The following is a 25,245-nucleotide window of genomic DNA, read 5'->3' as shown; positions in this document are numbered from 1 at the left end:
GCGGCTCGCGCTCACAGGTGCAGAGAGGGGGCGCGTGCGCAGCGCTCCCCGGACGGGAGGAGGGAGAGCAGAGAAGGGCCAGGCGCGCGACAATCGGAGGAGCGCGGGAGAGAGGAGCGGTGCTGTGAGTCCTGGCAGAGGTGAGGGGACTTTGTGTGTGTGTGGGGGGGAGGGACAGTGTGTGTGTGGGGGAGGGGGGGACAGTGTGTGTGTGGGGGAGGGGGGGACAGTGTGTGTGCGTGAGGGGGGGACAGTGTGTGTGGGAGGGGGGACAGTGTGTGTGTGTGTGAGGGGGGGAACAGTGTGTGTGTGGGGGGGGACAGTGTGTGGGGGGGGAGAAGGGGGACAGTGTGTGGGGGGGGAGAAGGGGGACAGTGTGTGTGTGGGGGAGGGGGGACAGTGTGTGTGTGGGGGAGGGAGGACAGTGTGTGTGTGGGGGGGGACAGTGTGTGTGTGGGGGGGGACAGTGTGTGTGTGGGGGAGGGGGGACAGTGTGTGTGGGGGGGAGGGACAGTGTGTGTGTGGGGGAGGGGGGGACAGTGTGTGTGTGGGGGAGGGGGGGACAGTGTGTGTGCGTGAGGGGGGGACAGTGTGTGTGGGAGGGGGGACAGTGTGTGTGTGTGTGAGGGGGGGAACAGTGTGTGTGTGGGGGGGGACAGTGTGTGGGGGGGGAGAAGGGGGACAGTGTGTGGGGGGGGAGAAGGGGGACAGTGTGTGTGTGGGGGAGGGGGGACAGTGTGTGTGTGGGGGAGGGAGGACAGTGTGTGTGTGGGGGGGGACAGTGTGTGTGTGGGGGGGGACAGTGTGTGTGTGGGGGAGGGGGGACAGTGTGTGTGGGGGGGAGGGACAGTGTGTGTGTGGGGGAGGGGGGGACAGTGTGTGTGTGGGGGAGGGGGGGACAGTGTGTGTGCGTGAGGGGGGGACAGTGTGTGTGGGAGGGGGGACAGTGTGTGTGTGTGTGAGGGGGGGAACAGTGTGTGTGTGGGGGGGGACAGTGTGTGGGGGGGGAGAAGGGGGACAGTGTGTGGGGGGGGAGAAGGGGGACAGTGTGTGTGTGGGGGAGGGGGGACAGTGTGTGTGTGGGGGAGGGAGGACAGTGTGTGTGTGGGGGGGGACAGTGTGTGTGTGGGGGGGGACAGTGTGTGTGTGGGGGAGGGGGGACAGTGTGTGTGTGGGGGAGGGGGGGCAGTGTGTGTGTGTGTGGGGGGGGGGGGACAGTGTGTGTGTGGGGGGGGGAGGGGGGGACAGTGTGTGTGTGTGGGGGAGGGGGGACAGTGTGTGTGGGGGGGGGGGGACAGTGTGACTCCCGGGCAACGCCGGGTCTCTCAGTTAGTCTGAGATAAGATACATTGTAAATTTGTCTGTATTTGGTATAATTTAAAAAATTACAGGGAACCCTTTAGGGATGCCCGGGAACCCTGGCTGAAAAACACTGTTCTAAGCCCTCTTAAATGTCTCAGCCTCACACCTGCTGCTGATGTGGATGCCTGAGTCATCGTCCTCCATGAGATATGCCACACAACGGGAAACAAAACACAGTAGTGTTAATGATACAACAGTATTTATAAAGAAAGTAGCAAGTAGACACTCTGGTACCTTATGAACCTTAACAGAAGGATCACATAACAGTAATGTAACACTCCCCACTAAATGCTGTGTGGGTCTCAGTGTCTGTTTCTGAGGCCACCCAATCATGGTTGTCAAGCACTGTGTGATGTTGCCGACACATGGTTGGACCACTCTTAATGGCATATTATTGAAGCAGGCCTGTACTTCATAAAACACTTCGGTACCCCTTTATACTGCTTCCGTTGAGGATCCTCTCAGACTGCGCGAGTTCCTCCTGTTGCCCTCACTTGTATACTCCGCTGGGCCTCCTTATAATAAGTGATTTCTCTCCAGCCAGCGTCCGCGCTCACATGCAGAACGTAGCAATGAACAGTCTGGTACCTTATGATCCTTAACAGAAGGATCACTATATACATTCACATAACAATGGCAATATAACACTCCACACTAAAAGCTGAGTGGGTGTATTTCGTTGTCTGTTGCCGAGGACACCCAATCTTGGGTATCACGGCCTGTGTAATGGTGCCAGCACACTGTTGGACCATTCTTAATTGTGTATTATTGTAGCAGGCCTGTACTTCGGAAAACGTTTCGTTTATACTGCTTCCGTTGCGGATCCATCTGGACGGTGTTAGTTCCTCCTGCTGCTTTCACTTGGATGCTCCGCTGAGTCTCCTCGTGATAACTGCGCTGCCTCCAGCCAGTGTCCGATCACACAAGTGGAACATAGAGTGGCCCCGGCTTCCCAACAGTCAGTGCTGAGATCTCTCAGGTGCGTGTAGATCTCTTGCAGTGTCCTGCCAGGGACTCTCAGGCTGAGGCTATACTAGGCGTGCGCACGATGGAGGGCCTGCTGCAGAGGCGATTTGTGGCCTAGGGGGAGACGTGGCCATGACATCACGGAGCTGGTTCACCCTCATTGCCTAAACCGCTCACATGACCCGGCCGTCGCGCGACAAAATCAAATTATTTTGTCTGCTCAGCAATCGTGACCGAGCCCGCCTCAGAGGCACGGCCGTTTGTTCGCGCCGCACGCACCGTAGCGCTAAGTATGAATGCGGTTTCAGAGAGTTCCTTACTTAGTCCCCCCTCTCCAGAGTCCAATCTCATTAGCTGAGGCCCTGTCCATCACCAGTCCCACCCTCCTGTACCGGAAGTGGCTCCCTCTTGCAGCACAGCAAGCTGGGAGTTGTAGTGGGCTGCCTGCACTTACAAGGGGATTACAACAGTAAAGTGAAAAAGGGTATATGAACAGGTCATGTAAAATGGAGTAAATGTGAAAAATGCAGGGGTTTAAAAATAAATAAATAATAATAAAAAAAAGATTTAAAACCTAAAACTGCATTGTTTGCAGTAATTGTAAACGTCTGCTTTGCCTCTCTGTTGTTTAAGAAGTGTTTGTTTTCTTCTCAGTGGTCTTCCACCAGTAGTCTGCAAAGAGAATGTGAAAAACAAACGGTCAAAACCCATGCGACACCTTCCAGCCCTGCAAGACATGTTAATGAAGGGGTTTTATGGCAGGAGACTGCGTAATAAATATGGGCCTGGAAATACAGAGCCCTAGATGTCCATCTATATGTAGCCAGGTCCCCCTCTGGGTTATTACCTCTAGCTCTTCCGGCACTAACCTCCGCGGCGGTCGGGATTCCCCTTGGGCTCCGGTGGGGAGGATGAGGTGCAGGGCAGCTGGGGGAAGAGAAGCGGCTGCATCTAGGGCGATCGCGTCGCCGGCGGCTTCCGTAGCAGGGCGCCGCCATCTTGCGCAAGGTTCGCGCAGGCGCAGGGCGGCGGCCATGTCAGGTTGCGCAAGCACAATGCGCAGGGCACACGTGGCGGCCCATAGAGACAGGTTCAGCAGGGAACTACAAGTCCCATGAGCCTGAGGAGCCGAGACATGTGACGCATGACAGCTAATCACTAAACAGGATTCCGCTGGAGACAGATGTAACAGTTTGGAACGCTGCAAGGATGAGACAGTTGATACTGGGAGATAGAGAGGGGAGGAGGTGCGTGTGCAGGGGTCAGTGACTCTCTGCACTAGGCCAGTATACCCCTTGGCCCCAGCTAAGGCCCTGAGTCACCACCAGTTTGTGGCTGCTGTAGGGAAAGGCCCCTTAGGTAGGGACCTTGCCCTTTTAGTGCTCAGTGACAGTTGGGGACAAAGCTGCTGTGCGGAGTAACCTCATACTCCTAGTCTGGGACCAGACTATTGGACTGCAATAAAGACTATCTTCACGTTGGAGGTATTCCCTGCGGTGGGAGCTCGTCGCGGAGAATATCGTTGGAAGCAGAATGCAGTCTACCAAGACTGGGCGAAACGCGTAGAGTGGTGCCTTTTGGACTAGTGGACGACCCGTAGTTTCTCAAACCTCAGAGCCGTGACGTCAGACGCACAGAAGGACGCACAGAGAGGAGCTGCGATCTCACACTGCAGGCGAAGGAGACTTGGAGTATCCAGGGGAGGCGGTGAGAGCTGCGGTGAACCCACTACACACATATATTGTGACAAACGCTTGTTTTAATTTTGCACATTGTAAGTGCGCATTTTTATACCTGTTTTTTATAAAGTATATTTTCCACCTGATCGTGCTATGTAGTGCGCTTTCCCTTTTTTATATACACTACCATCCCACTGATGTGACGAGCCTGTAGGGAGATCCACACACCACGTTTACCCATGGGTAGCAGCCCTATCTGCAACACGCATTTTTACCTCTGACATCTTGTGAGTAGGCATACCATCAGAGCCAAGATTACACCCTAATACTTACCTCATTGTCAATACATCTACACTTAAATTTTGTACTGTTTTTTTCTTGTTTGTTCCCATATATGCTCCTCCTGGATTGTATGAGATCTATCACACTTCTTGGAACCCGTGAAACAGGTCCCACCAGAGGGTTTGAGCAGGGTCATTTATTATTTATTTGCCTTTATTTGAAGTTTATTAATTGGCACATTGCACACTGCACTTATTATTAGTTGCACTGAATATTATTGTTCACATTTGGAGTTGTTTGCGCCTATTTGTCACTATTATTCCCAATATAAAGGGAAAGAGGGCAACATATAGAAAATGGTTTTGTTTTTTTGCCCCTTGCAAAATATCTGAAGGTCTTTCACACATACATACTGTATACTGTAAATAATTACTTTACCAAAACTCAAAGGGAATGTTATAATTGCATCTCAGGAATTTGTATTTTTTTTCTTCCTTCGAATTATGTAATCAAAAAGGTGTCAATATGGTCTTGGTGCAAAAATGGTCAAAAGATGGTACAGTATTTATTCCAAGTAGCGGTTAGTAATATAAAATGGGGTTTACATACAATAGGTTGCATAGGGTGTCATAGTAATCTCTATACTCAATGAAATGCCAGTTGGTAACATCTATGGGAAGGAACACTTCCCCTGAGACTGGCCAGCTTATTAAAGGTTAATCCTCGGTTGTTTACAACTTCATATTTTTATTCATATATAGGACTGATCTGTATTAAAAAAAGGAGGTAAAACAGTGACTGAACAAGGCAATATAACGTCAATACAAGGGTGAGTGCTACAGACATACAAGGAAACGATATGAAAGGAAGTCCCTGCCCTAAATATCTTATGCTCTTTAGTAGTTGATCAAATGTAATTAAAGCCGAATCGGAAAACAAACATTATTAATAAAGAGGACAATGTTCATCTTTATGAGGTTACGTTTCCTCATTAAAAGCATGGGAACAACATACTATTTATCCATAGCTGATAAAACAATATTAGGGATTAAGGGAAAGTTCATGCTTGCAAATTACGCTCATTTGGGTCTACTGTTAATGCCCAGATAATTATCTGGGCCATTTCAAGATGGTATTAATTAATAGCAATTGAAAGGTTATTTTCCCACAATAGCATTTCAGCAGGTTTTAGGAACAGGAAGCGCATCTCTTCTCTCAAGATTAAGCAACCAGAGAAAATATAATTGCATTAGTAGTTCTTATGAAGATCAGTTACTGTGACAAAGACAACAGCATACACCAAGGGTTATTGTAGATCTTTTATATTTGGTTTGTCCCCGACTATTACACAATATTTACAAATTAGCAAATACAAGTTTCTCAAACTTTTCCATATCACAGACTACTTTATGTTGAGGTCTAAGCAGATACAGCGATTCTCTACATTATTAATAATAACATGGGTATACACATAAAATGGCAGAGATCAAGATATATACATGTATAAATTGCACAGATCAGGACGTGTGTGTGATAGTTTTTTTTAAATAGTTAGTTTTATATATATATATATATATATATATATATATATATATATATATATATATATATATAAAAAACTATTTATGTAATTCCCCTATGGAATTACCATTGTCTTGTAGGGGTTGATGGGGAAGACCTACATAGAAAGTCATACTTTAATATTACACAGGAATGGAGGTGTCAGCAGATGCAAAACTCCACCCTGGGTTGCCTGGGGCACAATGACAGCACAGGGAGTATATAGGAAGAGGAGAAGATTCTAGCGGTTAGGTTCCTGGAGGATGAGAGGAGTCGCAGTGTATATAGTTAAGAAGTATGCTCCTGAGGGTATAGCATAGATCAGTCCACGTTTATTATGTTCTAGATAGGGTCCCAAGATATGGCCAAGGTCAATCAAATGGTTCACAGAAGAGGTGGCAGGCACACCACGCCACAGAGGTCTTTATAAGGAGGGCCCCGGGCGCCATAGGATCAGCTCTACAGGCTGATCCACACATGTGAAATCCCAGTCTGTCTAGAAGTGTCAGTTCCAAGACAGGAATGGGTTGTAGATCCTCATAAATATACGAGTCAGCTAGGGCCCAAGAGGGGGCCCATAATGACAGAGCGTAACTGACATTATTCAGATTGGAGATGGGTCCATTAAGAGAAGGTAAGTCAAGTGTCCGCACCTCTCCAGGGTGTTAAAAGCGGACGCCTGGGGATGCAATGTAAGAGTACAGACTACGCAACGAAACGGACAACAGCGATGTGAATGTATACTGTGAATGTATGAGAAGAGCCCCAGTACCAAGGGAGCACAAATAAAAAAAAGTGTGAATACTTCAAATGTTCCTGGCGCTCAACTTTTCCATCTTTGCTACCTCATTACCAGCACCCTGAATAAGTTAATCTGAGTAGCCAATAATATAAACAGTGATGTAAAATCCCCAGGAGCCAGGCAGAGAGGGTTACATACATACATGTGTCAAAAAAGCAAGCACACCAAATGGTACAATAAATGTGTTTTTACTAGCTCAACGTTTTGGCTCCCCAATAGAGCCTTTTTCATTGGGAAGCCGAAACTATGAGCTAGTCAAGACTTTTATTGTGCCTTCTACATAGTACAGTTTATTAAGTTAGCAGAAACACCCGCTCCAATCTTTTGGATTATTACAGTTATTGTGTGCCCCGACTCCTTTACTATAATACATAAATTATATATTTTGAGCTCCGGGAACCTCCAATATGAACATTCCTAGTTTATTTTCTGAGAACAATATGGTGTCAAGGTGAGCCTTTAACCACCATTGAGTTTATGATGTCACTACTCTCTTCTGGTTGAGCCTGGTGGTCACTTACATCTTTGTTTTTGAATACTGGGAATAAAATGTTAGTGCCTTGTGGTTTCCAGGGCTCCAAATAACATTATTTTATTCCAAAGTGAGCTCATGGTTGGGATTATGTAATGTAAGGGGTAACGGGTTAACCGGGTGGGAAATGCCTTTTCCCATCATGTGATGTAGGATGACTGTGCAGAAGGGATGACCTCTCCCTTGCAGGTCTTGTGACCAGTGATGTCACCGTAGGGAGATAGAAGGGTACATATAGCTCCACCCAATGTTTGAGAAGCAGGTTCCTTTGAGTTCTGCCAAAGGTAAGAGTGTCCTGTACCAGTTAGTTTTCAGTTAAGGAACGTGCCCTATATAGTTAGTGCCTATGGTAATGGCCCAAGATTGTTCTCATGTGGGAAGAGGAGTGCGCATGTGCTTACTAGAAGCTCTCAGAGTAGTATACCCAGTGCATAATCGGATCGGCCCAACCAGGAGGTCCTTGGTAAACTCCTGATCCAATATGCATGAACGAAGTATGCAGTATAGAGTAAGGGGATACTGATCCTAGAAAGAAGTGTATTCCCTTGAGGTGGGGCATTATTGACACTATGACAATCTCCTGCAATCTAAGGCCTGGGACATAGTAGTGTGAGCAAGGCTGAGCCATGCTGAGCCGCGCTCACACTCGGCACTGAGCCCCTGCAGCCGCAATGAGAGCGGCTTTAGCAGGGGCTCGCGCACGCGTCCGGACGCTTAGGGAAGCGTGTCTCAAGAAGTTTTCAAATTTGGCGCTCGCCGGAGCGCAGGGCCGGTCACGTGAGCGGTTTGCCCAATGAGGGCGAACCAGCTCCGTGACGTCACTGGCCCGCCCCCGACACGCCCACGGATGGCGCACTATGTAAGACCAGGGAAGAGCCTCAGCGCACCTCCGCACTGATAAAATGACTATGTCCCAGGCCTAACCAATACGAAGGGAAACAAGCATAAGTCCTGTACATCTGCAGAGCAGAAGCGAGAGCTAATAGGGGAAGCAGCGCAGATAATTTTATGATTTGTCACCAGTTAAAGTCTATCATTAAGTATGTCCTTGTATGGCGAGCCTTATAAACGGATGTGAATGAAGCTCTTTTTGTACTATAATGGTTCCTTATTCTATTTGCATATCCACACCCAGCCTGCACCGACCCAGCACCCTGAACAGGTATGAGACTGAGCATAGCCATGTCTATAGTTCAATTCAATGTAAACTTCTTTAGAGCCGGGCAAGGAGAGTTACAGGTGTTTTTAGTCAGATATTCCTGAAATGATCCACCTCCATTACCACCAATTATAAGAACTTCTGGGAGAAGCATAGATGAACTTGAAACATCTGAAGAGGAGACACTCGTAGACGATCCGTAAACACTCTCCTGGGCAGCATGAAAGTTCTTTCAACAATGTTTTAACGTGCTACAGTGCTTACAGATTACCCATGGTCGACAAACAACAAATATGACATCAACCGAGTTAAACAAATTAAGAGCACGTTAAGAAATCAAAATATGAATTAGAGAAGCATTTTACATTTGTAACTTACTGCTCAACTCAGATTTTATTTTTCTAAGTACGTGGGGGAATTAAAGTAGAAGACCAGACTCACCTGTATGTCCCTTAAACGTGGTGATGAGGCTACAGGTCTCTTGTTCAAGTTTAAGAATCGTAACTTGCCCAGAATGGTCACCAACAAATGCATGCCTGGTGTCCACATCAAATCTATCATACTAATGTTAAGGACAATGAAAATAGGAAGATAATGTAACGTAATGTAATCCCGGCCAACCGGGATTTGCAAAAGTCCGTGTGAATGAGCAAAAACGAAAAATCGATTAAGGAAAGGAATACTGAAATCATTACAATTAAAATACAGGGGAAACTTATAATTAACAAACATTTTGAAAATGTTTGCAAAATGATCATTTTAGTAACTTCTTTAACAATGAAAAACAAATGTAAGTTATTCCTCATATTTGTTTTGTGTGCAGACGTTTTCGGCAATTAACTTTGTGAACGAGGGTGTTTTCTCACTGCACAAACTAAGTACACTCTGGCACTGGACTCTTAGGTTTGGAAGATCAAGGCAGGCATCTTTTTTGTCCAGATTTTAGTGTTTGCTCCCCAGTTGTTCTCATTATCAGCACTGATCTATATAACTAAGGGGGGGCGTGTGTGTGTGTGTGTGTGTGTGACTATATATATCTTCACCCACACCATGAGCAGTGTGAATACTACGCACCATATTTAACCCACTTCGGTATCATTCTGCACTTACCTCTTGTATACAATTATTCACAGGAGTTTGATAAAGTGACAATGTGCTTCTACTCCTCCTATTTAAATCTACTGAGTAACAAAGTATCTCCACCTCTCTAAATGTATATACCAGCACATAGCTAATTATCTCTCCAGAGAGCCCGACATTTATACTCTAATTCAGAGGGCTCTTCCCAGCCTCTGGGTCATTTTGTGCTGTAGAACCTGATTCTATGTTCGCTCCCGGCTACCTTTCATTTGTAATTGTTTTTACATTTTGGTTTCACGACCCTAATTCCCTTGTAATGTCTGGGACTGCCTGTTCCTTATGTGTGTTTAATAGCTACAGTTGGATGGCATGAATGATCCCTTGGCAATTTAAAACACTCAGATATACAGAAGGTAGTCTTATATTGTGCTAACACAGCTATGCATTTTTATAAATTGGTCCACACTCTAGTCAATGTGCGGAACTCTATAAAATCTGAGGGTCACAGCCACAGAAATAATTACTCCAGAGCAGCTCCAACATGTGGAAACAAGATGGTGATTGGGGAACACAACAGGCATGCATTCAATGGCAAGGGATTAAAGCCTGTTTACACACTGAAAGGATACTGTAGACATGAAGCACAGGCTGCAGTGCGATGGTTTCCCAACCGCTGCCCACTCTCTGAGCAATGCCAAGTAAAAAGCTTGTCTTGTCCAGTGCTCAACACCCATTCCATCTCCAGAATGAATAAAACCATTGTTACTCTGCTCTGGTGTGCTGTGTGGGAAAAAAAAAGAGAAGAAAGAGAGAAAAACAAAACAAGGTTAAAGGAATCCCTGCATTCACACCAACTCTCTGCACAGGGAACGGCGAAGGAAATGTTTACATCCTGGCCACCTCTTTGGTCCCACTTCCTGTACCAGAACTGCACATTGAATGTAAAAAAAAACACGAACTCCAATAAAAGTGTGATTTAATCCACTGTTTCAACAGGATTCAAGAACAGAAAAACAGATGCAGGTTATTTCCCGTTAGAATTGAATTTGAGCCACCTGATCGTAAGAAGAGATATGCTTTAAATCCATCTTCTTGAAGGATGTTGTGGACTGAAATTTTGAAAAAATCCTTTAATGCAACAATTCCTCTCAGGGACTTTTTTTGTAATGTATTACATTTTTTTAACGTATGAATTAGGTGCTTACCTGCTGCGGCACAAAGATATACACCACAAAAACTGAATAAAATTATCTACATCTCTAAGAGGTAATATTAAGGTAATGTTGTGGCGCCATTTTTGCTTGCTGGGTCCGAGAATAACTCCAGAATGGAGGCTTCTTATGCCAAGGCCAGCAAGGCCCTCCTCTTGGGAGACTCCAGTTCAGGTAATAAATAGTACAATTCTAATTTTATTAAATGCTCCTTTAACCCTTTGAATCCTGGAGGGGTCGTGGTGCCCGAGTGCCACAGCCCCTCCGGCACAGTACGGTCACGTGACAACTTTCAATAGCAGTCACATGACAGCGGCGGCCATTTCAGTAATTGGGAACACCGAATGCTATCGGACCCATAGAAATAAACCCTTTGAGCATTATGTAATCAATAAACATGCAGCACAATATATTCTGTGGCTTTGATTATCCATACAATTTTATTGATGCATTGTAGAGCCTCAAATTAACATTGGGATATACCACAATAATAGCTGTGAAACATGCAGTCTGTCTTGTGAACCCTTTCAAGCTGCCCTCGGGGAAAACGAATACATCATTCACCTCATTTTACCTCTTACCTAAGTGAGTCTTTGCTGGGTTCATTTTGTTATAATCTTCTGATAAAAGAAACTCCTAAAATGAAAAAAACACAACAACTTTATCACAGAAGTTATAGAACTATATAGGCAAGTTATTGCATGTAGCTGTACTCCTGGCCACCTACAGGATAGACATTTTTGGACTCGAAACATTAAATATAATAAAAAAATAAATAGATGATACCGTTCTGTGGCTAACGAAATGTGTATGTATATGTATGTATATGTGTGTGTGTGTGTGTGTGTGTGTGTGTGTGTGTGTGTGTGTGTGTGTGTGTGTGTATATATATATATATATATATATATATATATATATATATATACATACACACATACACACATATATATACATACATACATACATATATATACACATACATATATATACATATACACACACACACACACCTATATATATAAGTCTGTTTATCTTTATTTATATAGCACCCACTGTGTACTTGGCACTATACAAAAGGGACAATACCGGGAGAAGTAATACAATAAGTGCAACAAACAAAATCAGAGAATTGGAAAGGAAATCCCTGCCCCAGAGAGTTTTCAATCCACATTGTAATCTATATTTTCTGCACTTGTCACCAGTATCTTTCTAACGTGCTAACACGTTTTCTCTCTCATTTGCTCAACCATGTCTAACACGACATACAATCTATAATGCAATAGATCAGTGGTAATGAACCTTAGTTGAACATTTATTTCATATAAAAGTCTCAATAACTAGAATGAAGCACTCTTCAATATTACACCAAACTCTAAATTGCACACAATTAAACTGCTACCATTATATTTGGTCAACATCATTATTTTACAAACAATCCGTTTGTTTGTTGCAGAGAATTCTAATGAAATATACTTTATTTATACTGTTATTCTTTATAGCAGGCTCTGAAATCACACACAATTCAATATAGTTCTTACTGGGCCCTGCGGTTTACATGCCCTTGCCCGAGTCCATTTTGAAAAGTTAACAAACTAACAAAAATAATATAGGGGACAAGTACTAGAATGAGACTGCCTTCCAAGAGGCGATACTGTGTACACGTACAGTTTGCTCATTTAGAAGATATAGTGAGGTGGATTTTGCTTCAAACAGAACATTCAAGCTTTTGTCTGCTCTATTGTGTTGTTGTCAACAGCCTGAGTTGAGTCCTCTGCTGTCAAGAGTGGCCAGCAACTCATTGTTACCTGACCAAAACATAGCACAGGTCTCTCTGGCAGCGGAGGGGTTAGGGGAACTTTTATACTTCATTAGAATGTCCATGCCCAGAATCTTTGCACATTCTGTACAATCTATTAAAATCGTACTCACTGTCCGACAGCTGCACAAGCATTGGGAGAGACAGAACAATGTGCAAGATATATATATATATATATATATATATATAGATAGATAGATAGATAGATATCCATGTCTGGTATTAGCAATCTCTGCTCACAAACACCTCTGATAAGAAATCAGTCTATCTGAAGAAACGCGTAGGGCTATTTGTTAACACCAAGGTGCTGTGAACGAAGATTGTTAATTATACCCACACCTATACAGAAGTACTCAGGGAATCAGCTAACCCATCTAAAACGTTTCCTGCCCGGAATTATTTTGACTCGCTGCTTGTTGCCGGAGGACTGTCTAGCAGCTGACGCCACTGGGAGTTCCTGCTGGACGGGAGCTCGGGACGGACCGCACAGACGAGTCGGAGCAGAAGAGCGGAGCTATACCACCACGATGGGAGCATGAGTATTGATCTCATAAACCGCCTAAATTACTTCTTTGTTTGTGAGTTTTTAATCGTGACTGTTGAAAAATATTAAACATTCTGTAGTGATAATGCACTAGGATCGGGCGCTTTTTCTTTTCTTTCTATGCAGGTTTGTGAAGGGAGGTCGTTGTGGCCACAAAGAAGGCTGCTGGTATCCTGATATGTGCCCCAAGAGTTTATATATATTTTTACATTTTTTGACCATTTATTCAGTGGACTTCACTTTGTATGGTTTTCTATCTTGGACTTTTTATTATATATGTTTTATCATTTGATATATGTTTTCCATCTGTTTTATCACTAGTTTATCTATATACAATTTTAATATATTTTTGATTCACATCATATATTTATAATTTGGCATCAGATATATATATATATATATATAAATATACATATATATATACATATACATATATATACATACATATATATATATATATATATATATATATATATACATATACATATATACATATATATACATATATACATATACATATATATATATATACATATATATATATATATATACACATATACATATATATATATATTCGAAAGTTGTGGGGTTGAAACTAGATGTGGTGAATGTGATTGGTCCAGCCTCTGGCCAATCAGATTGGTGGCTCTATGACGTCACCCAACTGCCACCTCACCCAAGTGCCACACACACACGCACACACACCACCACACACACACCACCACACACGCACCACCACACACACACCACCTCCCGCGTAAACCGCCGCCTCACACCCCTGCGCCTCCCCTCCCTCACCCCGGTGCCTCCCACCGCCTCACACCCCGGCGCCCCCCGCCTCAACCGGCCGGGACCAAGCAGCAGAACGGACGGCCGGGAGGGGGCGGAACGGACGGCCGGGGGCGGAACGGACGGTCGGGGGCGGAACGGACGGCCGGGAAGGGGCGGAACGGACGGCCGGGGGCAGCCCACCCCCCTCACCCGTACCACACCACCCCCCTCACCCGTACAACACGCTGCCTCCAGCCTCAGATCCGCGGGGGAGCACATGCCGCTTGCACGCGCCTCCTGCCACATGTCACAGCCCGCACACACCGGCACTCTCGCTCCCCCCCCCGCCGCCTCCTGACCCCAGTGCCACCCCGTTTCCTTGGACTCACCTACACTCGCCTCCGCTGTTCATGGCCGCCAGCTCCCCGCTCCACTCCACCACGTTTGGCCTGTCCCCGTCTACAGGATCACCCCCCAGCCCTCCCCACAGTGTGATTGAAGCAATTCCATCTCCTGCCTCTCTGCACATTACCCTCCTCTCTCAGCTCTACCTCCGCATAATCTTTATTACTTCCTCCAAGCCAACTCCTTCACATAACAAGAAGCTATCCGAAACACACCACCTTATCCCCCTGTACTTTGTTTGCACTTACCCTTCCTTATAGATTGTACCAGTGAGTTGTCCCTGTTCCATTTCACACTGGATTTCAATGCAAACTTTTAGCAGGGTAGTTACCGTGGAGTGTTTATGATGAAAGCCAGATTGGAATTGGCAAGGGAAATTTGTCTTGGTATAGTAAATCGCTTAATTGGGAGTGAACACATTTTTCCTTGACTTTGGATAGTATTGGGAGAAGAGAGATTGGCCTGTAGTTTGAGACCATGTTTTTGTCCACACTTTTGAAGATTGGGACAACTCTGGCAGTTTTCCAGGTCTTAGGGATATGGCCTGCAGACAGAATAGAGTTGACTATGGAAGCAATTCATTTGGCAATGGCCGGGGCACCAAGTCGTAGGAACGTAGATTGCAGTAAATCAGGTCCACATTGGCTGCTTAGTTTTAGTTTGAGGAGCGCTTGTGTAATCTCCTGTTTGGATACTGGGACAAATTGAAAATTGTGGGCAGTGTTGGGAGGAGGTGGGGCTATAGTGGTACTCTCAGAATGAGGTTCGTGTTTGCGGTTTGGGTTTTGCTAATAAGATAGTAGCACACCCCACAAAGTAATCATTGAATGCATTTGCAATGTCAGTGGGATTTGTCAGAGTAATATCCTCCTTAGTGATATTACTTGGTTGTTGATGGCTAGAAGGCTGGAATATATTGTTTAAAACCTTCCAGAATTTAGCTGGGTATAATGTAATCTGGTGAAGATTGTCAGAGTAATATTGTGCTTTTGCATGCCTTGTTTGCCTTGTGCACATATTCCGGAGGCACTTGTAGTTATTAAGATCCTTGTTAATGCCAGTTATTTTGTAGCTTTTCCACAAGCCATCCGTGAAATGGTAGAGTGCTATAAGGCCAGTTGTAACCCACGGAAGGTGGGCCCCCGTACTCTTATTCTGCATAGTGGAGCATGGGTATCGCAGAGTTTTAAGAACTCGGATTGGAAATAGTCGAGCGCAGAATCAGGGTCGGGAATTAAGTGGATTCTGTACCAAGAGCAGTTGGTAAGGTCATCCAGAAACTGTTGTGGGTTCATGTTTCTAAATGTTCTAGTGAGGAGAACTTTAGGGCTTGATTTGGGTGGTTTGATTTTCCTTACACAGTACACTATTGCATGGTCACTGAAAATGTCAGGAAGGGTGCCAGAGGATTGGATTCTGATGGGATTTGAGGAGAGAATCCAGTCTAGCAAGGAATGGCTGTGAGATTTCAGGTTACTATTATAAACATATGGTTTTATTGGTCCATTAATGCAAAAACCAAGTTAACCCAGGTGCCCTCACAGGAGACAGAAAAAAATAGGTATGGTTAAAATGAAAGTAAACCCTTTGTTTGCTATATTATTACCACAACTGAATACGTTAAATGCATTAATTTGACAGCACATTTAATAAATGACACAAAAATAATAAATAAGATGCCTCAAGGCTTTCTAGCACTTAAATATGGCCCTGAATTTCTCAATCGTCTCCAAGGACTGATACCTCACGTTGAGGTTCTTGAAAGGATACAGATGCAGGCCAACCACATACTGAAAGCCTCATTAATTAGTCAGTGCTTCTCAAACAGTCAGCTCATATTATTGGAGTGTGTTTTAGTTGCATGATGTTATAGCATTCAGTGTTGGCACTAGGGGATACGGATTAAAACTACTTTTATTATTAAAGCATACATTTCACTAAAATACAGTCCAAAAAGATTTGACCCAATGAAAGATATTTAAAAAAAAATTATATATATTTTCATTCTGGGGCTCCCATTGAGAAACATCCTCCCGGGGTGCTTACAGTTTAAATGGGGGCCGTTGGACTGCGCCCGACCGTGGCACCGAAAACAGCAAGTCTTGCTACAATCTGTATGTAAGCAGGTCCCCCAGACTGACTTATCTCTGTTGTGGTGAGAGAGTTAGGGAAGGCGCAGGGAGCGCTCCGGTGCACCGGAGGTTCCCGGCGGCCCATGCGTCCAGGGCGCTGCCATTTCTGTATTTGCGCATGCGCAGTAGTCCCGTAGGCAACGGCGACACCAGAGAGGTCGCGCATGCGCAGCGAGTGGTTGCGCGAGCGCGCGAAACACTGACCAACCAGAGGAGGTTTAGAGCAGGGGACTACAAGTCCCATGATCCTCAGCAGGACCAGGTGATGGTCGGGAGCCAATAGGGCGAAGAGACCGAGCAGGGAGAGGTTGCGCAAGGGAGCATGTTGGGCAGAGAAGACTGGGAAGGGGAAGATTTATTTATTTATTTATAAAATATTTTACCAGGAAGTAATACATTGAGAGTTACCTCTCGTTTTCAAGTATGTCCTGGGCACAGAGTAAAACAAATAATACATGGTTACAAATACAGTTACATAAATGAACAAGGTATACATTTATATAAGAGGTAGGAGCTCAGTGTGTAGAGAGGCAAGTAGCCTCTACACTAGGCCCGCATACCCCCAGGCCCAGATAGGCCCTGAGTCCCAGTCAAGTCTAGTTAATTTAGGGACTGGCCCTAGAATACGAACCTGTCACGTTAGTGTGTGGAGCTAGGGACACAGAGACGCTCACAGCTGCATCCCAGAGGTTTGGGACCAGACCTCTCCAGAAGTACCATCAGTCGCCGGGTGGGATCAGCCCGGAGGACATCATAGACAGCCCCACGTCGTCGGATCCTTTGTGAAGACCGTTTGCAGGCCCGAGCACAGGAGCGCTCGGCAGGTAACATCCAATAAAGTGCACCAACTATAACACTGTCCATATAATGGCTGCGCAGTCACACACATACATTCACCTTGGGGGTTTATGGTGTGGGGTGTTGGACACGGTGTGGGAACGCGGTGAAGGGTCACGTCCTGCGAGACGCGTTAGTTATTGTGTTTCATTGAAGAGTAACATTGATAGGAATGATATATGCATGGTTACCGCTAGTAAAGCTACTGTTTCTTTTACATGCTGTGAGTAGTACTGTATTATTGTCCTGTGAGGAACAACTCCCGCTCTGCGGGGAGCCATCGCAGGTGGAGGCGCTGCACCTGGTAAGAGATTACCCCCACATATACATTGCCCCAGGCTCTCCGTGGCAGAGGCTTAGGCCCTGCGAGCCAACAGGTTAGACAGCATTGGTGGAATACTGTATTCAGAAGGAAACAGGGCTACATCTACATCCTCAAAGAAATTAATTTGGTTAGTTTGGCACGACCTATCCTTCATAAATCCATGCCGACTATTAATAATAATTTTGTTATCCAATAGGTATTCCTGAATATTATCCCGTATTAAACCTTCAAGTAGCTTCGCCACTATTAATATCAGGCTTACAGATCTGTAATTCCCCGGAAGTGATATAACTCCCTTTTTTAAATATAGGTACCCACGTCTGCTTTACGCAGTGGTGCCTATATTAGTGGCACTTTGTTTTTGTTTATAGTCCTAGAGTTTTTTCTGGGTATACAAGTGTATATGTGGGTTTGGTTGTCTGTAGTCCTGGGGTTGTATCCCTGGTTAATGATGTCCCTCCATTTTTTTTAATTAAAGATGTTCATCAGAAGCGGCTGTAAATAATCGAATGTTTAGTGTGTCTGGGTTGTAAGGTAGGTGAGCTGGTCTGCAGTACAGGGATGTCTGTATTCAATTGTCCTCTATGAGGATTGTAGTGTCCAGACAATTGATTTGCATGTGGGAATGCCCGTGTTTAATGTTGATCGTTGGGTGGCATGCATTAAAGATTTTAATTGAATTTTAAAAAGTCCTGTTAGCTAGCAGTTCAAATAATGATATCATCTATAAAGCGAAGGAAAACCACGGTGTGTGTGTGGCTGGTAGACATGTAATGCACTTCTAATGTTGCCATAAACAGGTGGTGCCATTCGTTTTCCTTTGGCGGTAGATGCCCTGATTGAATGGAAAAGTAGTTGCGTGGCAATATAAATTGTATTAGTTGAGTCACGGTTTCTGCTGGTAGATCTTGTTGCTCCAGGTATTCTTTGCATGCAGCTCAAGAAATGTGCCTACAAAGAGCAAAATAAATGGAATAGAACTAGATCAGAGGGACAGGGGGTAGTGAAAAAGAGGTTTTTAAACAGGTTTGGGAGCTGAATAAAGGGTGTAAGTGCTCAGCGATTTACCTAGTTTCATAAACAGGACGGGTTTTCATCTCAGGGTAGATACCGCAGATCCGCGCCGGCTTGTATGAGGAGTATGATGGAATCAATAATAATTGTACAGGGCGCCAGGAACTTTTCAACTGGGTTTATTAACTTGGAACACTTCATATGCATTTATACATTCTATAAGAGGCACAACTCTTATGCAACAGGACAGGGTTTAGCATATCCAAAAAGGTTCTTCCAGCTCATAGCACTACGAGTCACATAGTGGCTCATCTCTATAAAGAGCCTTTTGCCCTGCTTGATACAAAGCCACTATCCTATAGTCAGGAATTGTCACCAGCCAACCAAGGCCTCTTCCAAGTCCTGTGATGGAGACTACTCCCTCTTGTAGTATAATTGCCTTGGTTCCTTTTCCTTGGGAGCCCCTAATACTGGGATACTGTCCCTATGCTAAAACAGAAATAAAAAGTGTCCTAAAGGCCAGCCAGGATAGCTGGGAGACCTCCCTCAATCACTCTAGATGTCAAGGTGATCCTCTTAGATGTTAGATGGGGTCTGGCTACAAAATGGTGGATCCCCACCGTTTATACCCAGGGGGCGTGGTCAACAATCTATCACAGTAGTATCTTTAAAGAGAAACACATTAAATACTAAAAGGCAATAATACAGGCCATGCAAGGGATTAACCCCTACACTGCCTACTGGGACCAATACGGACTAGAGATTTCTAACAAGGTGTTACACGTGCTATTAGAGAGAATTGGGGTTCCTTACAATTCATCTGATCTCAGACACGCTAGTAGAGAGGGTTTGTATTCCTTACAATGCATCTGATCTCAGACACGCTATTAGAGAGGGTTAGGGTTCCTTACAATGCATCTGATCTCAGACACGCTAGTAGAGAGGGTTTGTATTCCTTACAATGCATCTGATCTCAGGACGTGCTATTAGACATGGTTGGGGTTCCGCAGAATTTCACAATATAATTATAGGGTTTAACAAAACAAAAAAAGGAGTTAAACATGGATCCAGAGGAAAACAAAACAAACACCAGTGAAACGTCTCTCATAAAGGAGGGGGGAGGAGTTAGAAGAGATTGGGTTTCATTACTTGATATATCTCTGCATACCTTTCCTTTCAAAGTGCAGCTTTTTAAATGAGTCACCAAATAGCCTTGTGCTGAATATTAATCTTTTCATTGAGAATTTTTTTTAAAAACTATTATGGGTCTTGCAAATGTGGCAAAAGTTTGGCGCTCTGTTATTGCCATGTTAAGTTTAAATCAGCGGACGGCCATCCAGGATGATATCGCAGAGAGACATTCAGAAACTTTGGTCTGTACAGCAGGTGTAAGGTCATTGGTTAAAAAGTAAATGGGTGCGTCATCAGCATAGCGTTGATATTTAAACCCAAGAAATGTGATTAGGTCACCTAGAGAGAGTGTGTACAGAGAAAAGAGAAGAGGTCCCAGGACAGAGCCCTGGGGTACCCCACAAAGAGATCGATAGAGGAGGAGGAGGTGTTAGCAGAAGAGGCACTGAAAGTACGATAGGAGAGGTAACAGGAGATCCAGGATAGAGCTTTGTCACGCATACTAAGAGTATGGAGCATGTGAAGGAGAAGAGGGTGGTCCACGTTATCAAATGCTGCAGAGAGCTCGAGTAATATGAGCAGAGTGAAATGACCTCTGTCTTTGGCAGCATGGAGATCATTAGTTATTTTAGTGAGGGCTGTTTCAATCGAGTGAGCAGTGGGGAAGCCAGATTGTAGAGGGTCTAGGAGAAAATAGGTGTTGAGAAAATGGAGCAAGTGAGAGAATACAAGATGTTCAAGGAGTTTAGAGGCAAAAGGCAGGAGGGAGACAGGCCGATAGAAAGATAAGTGGGGTCAAGCTTGCTGTTTTTGAGTAATGGTATAACTGTTGCATGTTTGAAGGAAGAGGGAAAGGTACCATAGTAGAGGGAGGAGTTTAAACTGTGTGTGAGCGTAGGGATTATACTAGGAGCAAGAGGTTTTAGGAGATGGGAGGGAATGGGGTCAAGAGGGCAGGTGGTAGAGGGAGAAGAGGAGATCAGCAATTACGCATCCTCCTCTGAGAAAGCGGAAAAAGAGTCAAGGAATACAGGAGAGTTAGGAAGAGGTGTAGGATGGGAGGAGGATACATATAGATTCCACCTTTTCCTTAAAATAGTCAGCAAAGTCCTGAGGTGAGATGGAGGAAAAAGAGGCAGCGGAGGGTGGTCTGAGTAGACAGTCAAAGACAGAGAAGAGTTGGCGTGGGTTAGACTTGTGTGTTGATTAGTGAAGAAAAGTAGGTTTGTTTAGCCTGAGAGTAGGCAGAGTTGAAACAGGATAGCATAAATGTGTAGTGATGGAAGTCTGCAAAAGTGTGAGATTTCCTCCAGAGGCTTTCAGAGGAACAAATGGAGGAATGCAGCATGCGCGTGTGGGAATTTAGCCAGGGTCTGGGGTTAGAAGGGCGAGGACGGCAGAGAGAAAGCGGGGCATGTAGATCAAGAGAAGAGGATAAGGCAGAGTTGTAGTTCCTGACGAGGTTGTTAGGGTCTGGAGCAGAACTGAGAGAGGAGAGGGAGAAGCGTAAAGCGGAATCAAAGGCTGGTAGGTTACAAGAGTGCAGGTTTCTGCAGAAACGCGGGTTAGATGGCGATGGATAACCGAAAGAGAGGTAATGAGATGAGGTGATGGTCAGAGAGAGGAAAGGGGGAAAGGGAGAAATCAGAGAGAAAAGTTGTTAGTGAAAACCAGGTATAGGTATATATATTCATGAAGGGTCTCAAAAACAAACAATATATAATTTAGACATACCAAAATCTACAAAAATACATTTAATACATCACATTAAAGGGACATGTTAAATATACTCCAGGAGGTTTAAAAAGAAAAAAAGAAAAAAATAATTAAAAAAAAAAAAAAACACTGCCAATAAATCAGGAATTTTATATAGGGTGAAAAGTTAGCCGAAGTAGACTCAAAGGCAACTTTCAGTGGAATTTCACCAAAAGGCCAAAGCTCTATCGAAGGGTGAATAGATTACCAAAAAAGAAGTGTGTGCGCGCGTGTTTGTCCATCCATGGCCGTGCGACGAGGGACACGCAATCTGCTGGAAGCTCTTGATCATCTGTTGATTGTAGAATCTTCACTGGCAAGTATTTATTTCCCACCTTTTCTTCTTGATGTCTCTTAGTCTTCAGTCACTGGATGTGGACTCTCCCTTCACTTCCGGTGTTATGCGAGGGCCCTGGCATTTTATAGGGCGTGGATATGGATCCTGTGTCAGATTGGTTGCTGTAACATGTTTGGCGCCATTGATAGTGATGTCAATGGAGTACTCCGCTTTGGAGTATATAGAATATGTCCATAAAAAGGCAGAAGCCATATCAAAATAGTGCTACTCTTCTTGTTCTCTTTATAAAAAGACATTATCATTTTAATTTATTTATACTTTATTTTGTAAGAGTCTTGACGTTAACAAAAAGCAAAAAAATAAATTCAATAATGGAACTTGCACTCACCATTACTTGATGTATATATCTGGTTCCTTCACCAACAGGTACACTCAAGATACACAAAAGATGAATTTAGATTGGCACTCAAACAATAAATATTTGCTAACTCCATGAGTAATATACAAAAATAAATGTAATCAAAACTTACAAAATAAAATATTTTTACATGGCTGAGGAAAGGTGCCCTGAAACACTAGTGTTGCTTGTTTGGGAAATCCAAGGGGGGGAATATGCATCTCTAAAATTACTTTTCAGTTCCTATTTACAAGCTCTGAGTAAGGCCAGGGCCATGGTAAAGCAGACCCCGCTGAGCCCGCTGAGCCGCGCTGAGCAGATGCACTTACCCCCTGCATCTGTAATCAGCGCGGCTTTAGGAGCCGCTTCCGCATGCGTGCGGAGGCTCAGAAAATTTCAGGAGACAGGCAGGTTTAAATTTCCACGCTGAGGGGAGCGGAGACGTGACTGCAAACATCGAATGGGAGCGAGGGACTAGCCCCGCCTCCCGCCATGCCTCCGCCCCCGCCCCCAAAGCGCGCTCACAGCCTCGCCTGCCAGGACGCAAAAAAGCACCAGCTTGAGCAGGCGAAGCAGAGCATGAGCACGGCTCAGCGCGGCCCGAGGCCTAACAATTTCTATTCGTGATGATATTTTTGTAAATAGTGATTAGACTTATTTTTCTATTCTATATTACTCATGGAGTTGCAAATATTTATTGTTTCAGTCTAAATTAATCAAAAGTAGAACAGGAAGTCAACAGGTTTGTGATGTAATTTAAGGTATAAGAAGTTGAATGCTAAATAAAACCATCCTCTACTTTACATTACAAATCACACCATTTATAAACACTCCCTGCAGCAGTTACTAAATGATCGCAGGATGTGACAGGCAGGAGAGAGATGCAGGACACTGAACATGGCCGCACACATGGGAAAACCATGACGTCAAATACTTGGCATCATTTACCTCGATTGTGTGTTTAGTAGATAAAAGGCGAAATATCAATAAACCAAAGTAATTATATTACATGAAACAATTCACATTACTGCACTTCTTATGTACTTCTTAATTGGGATGTGGCCACCTTTAATAAAATATTGATCACTTAATTCTGTAATTATTTCCCTGTCTCCCTTGAGGATTCCAGGAGTGCTGCTCCGGAATACTGTCTTCTCGTGAGCGCATATGGTCGAGTTCAGCTTCTCTTTGCAATATAATGAAGGCCATACAGATGTAGTCCGATTTACTGTCCCCAGAACAGTGGGAAAAACAAGCAAAAAAACCACTGCAGCACTGGGGGGCAATAAAGGCTGGGTCTGTCTGGGGGAGGGTACAGTAGGTACCTTCTTCCAAATGGAAGCCCGAATGGAGAGATTTAACGCTGCTGGGGGATGCCGCAGTCAGAATTCCGCGGGTTCCCCCGGTAGCGAGAGCATTAAATCTACAGGGGCTACATCTGTATATGAGAGAGATATTACTCCAAATATATCTTTACTGATATTTCTAAATACAAATTAAATGCTACATTTCCCAAATAATTGGAACACCCGACAGCCTCGGTGCATTTTGTTTTTTTTTACGTTGATTTCTTTTGCCAATGAATATAGTGCACCATTCCTCATGTCTTTTTACCTTTATTTGTGCTTAGATTTATGTTTAGCTACTTCTCCCCCTTTGTCTTTGGTTTTCTCTATCTAATTTATTTATGTTTTTGCTTTATTTTTGAGGGAGAATTTCCCACAGGTTATTTATTTTATAATTTGTACAGGATTCAAAGGAATTCTGTAAACTATGTAATTGCTGTATATTGCACATAGTACAAATGGATAGTGTTGTCTTCTACCTTATTTTCAAAGTGACAACAAATGTGGGTCCTCAAAATGTGCCTTGGAATTTTTTTTAGTGATTTACCCTTTTTGTTGCCAGGGGCAGTTACTACCTGCGAGACCAAGTTAATTTTTATAATTTTGCTACACATTTGTTGAACGATGATTCTAGTGTGAGACTCTAGGGCCCGAGTACACCAATACGAGATATTTATACGTTTGCAAGCAGATTTGGCAAAGAATCATAATGGAGTATCCCCTTCTTTTAGCACAGGGGTGCTCAATGCCAATACCCAAACCCCCCAACTGGTCCGTTTTTAAGGATTTCCCAGCTTCAGCACAGGTGGCTCAATCACCTGCGCTAAAGCAGGGATATCAGGAAAACCTGACCTGTGGGGGGGGGAAGGAAGGGGGGGTCCCGAGGAGTGGAGCTTATTGCAGAGCTTGTCTGAAGGGTGAGGGGAATTTACCAAGAAAACCCTTAAAATCAACTGCGATCCCCTACATATCTGCACATGAAATGTCTGTGAAATGTCTGTACAACCCTGTTCTTTTAATGTAACCATGTACTGTTATACCTCTGTGCCCAGGACATACTTGAAAACGAGAGGTAACTCTCAGTGTATTACTTCCTGGTAAAACATTTTATAAATACAAATACATAATATCTGACCGCCCCCCTGCCGCTCAGTGGGTACAGCAGATCGGAGTTGCAGGGTGGTGGTAGGGGGGGGGACCATTTTAGACACTTTTTAACTCTTGTTTTACTTTTTAAATATAAAATGCCTTACATCATTTGCTGGGAGTTATTTCAGCTCCTCTGCACCTCGTTTCCATTAAAACCAGTACTGCAGCTTTAGACCGTTCTTTGTACGTGAACAAATACAATGGATTACGCCACTTATTTCATTACATTGCACAGTATGTTGGATTGCTTTGGCACACATGAAGCTGCTTTAATTACCGGTGTTCTAGATTCTGAATAATTTGCACTAATCAGTTCATTTTGTAAATGCAATAATTTTCTTTCCTTTACAAACATAGCACGAGTGTGTGTAGGCAGGAGAGGAAACTATTGCACTCAAGTATTTTTCAACTGGAATGACATGGACTAATTTATCACAAATCAGTACGTACAGTATTTCTCATCTAGGAGAGTAGCGGCTAACAGCAATATCTTTGAAGTATATAGTTGCGAGCTTCTTGATTAATATTTTGAATGCATAACATGAACAAACCTACAGTGTACGCTGCAGCCATTCTACACAGAATGGAGCGAACAGGTCAGTTCACCAATCCACCTCTGCTCCCCGACAGCCGATAAGAGGAAAAAAATATTCACTATAATACTGCTGAACACCTGAATGAAATACAGATGC

At 44.1% G+C, this 25,245-nt stretch overlaps 1 protein-coding gene across 1 annotated transcript in view; it reads right to left on the bottom strand.

The window, feature by feature from the left end:
• Positions 1-25,245, bottom strand: part of WDFY2 (WD repeat and FYVE domain containing 2) — a 72,625-nt gene that overhangs the window by 16,174 nt on the left and 31,206 nt on the right. The window contains exons 4-6 of the mRNA XM_075591995.1: positions 11,215-11,269; positions 10,052-10,202; positions 8,784-8,896 (exon numbers count right to left, since the gene is read on the bottom strand). Coding sequence (XP_075448110.1) covers positions 8,784-8,896; positions 10,052-10,202; positions 11,215-11,269 — 319 coding nt within the window. The remainder of the gene's footprint in view (positions 1-8,783; positions 8,897-10,051; positions 10,203-11,214; positions 11,270-25,245) is intronic.

The sequence above is a fragment of the Ascaphus truei genome, chromosome 3 (genome assembly GCF_040206685.1).
Source record: "Ascaphus truei isolate aAscTru1 chromosome 3, aAscTru1.hap1, whole genome shotgun sequence".
Classification (NCBI taxonomy): domain Eukaryota; kingdom Metazoa; phylum Chordata; class Amphibia; order Anura; family Ascaphidae; genus Ascaphus; species Ascaphus truei.
The sequence above is the reverse complement of the archived record's forward strand: the minus strand, read 5'-3'. Positions and strand labels throughout refer to the sequence as shown.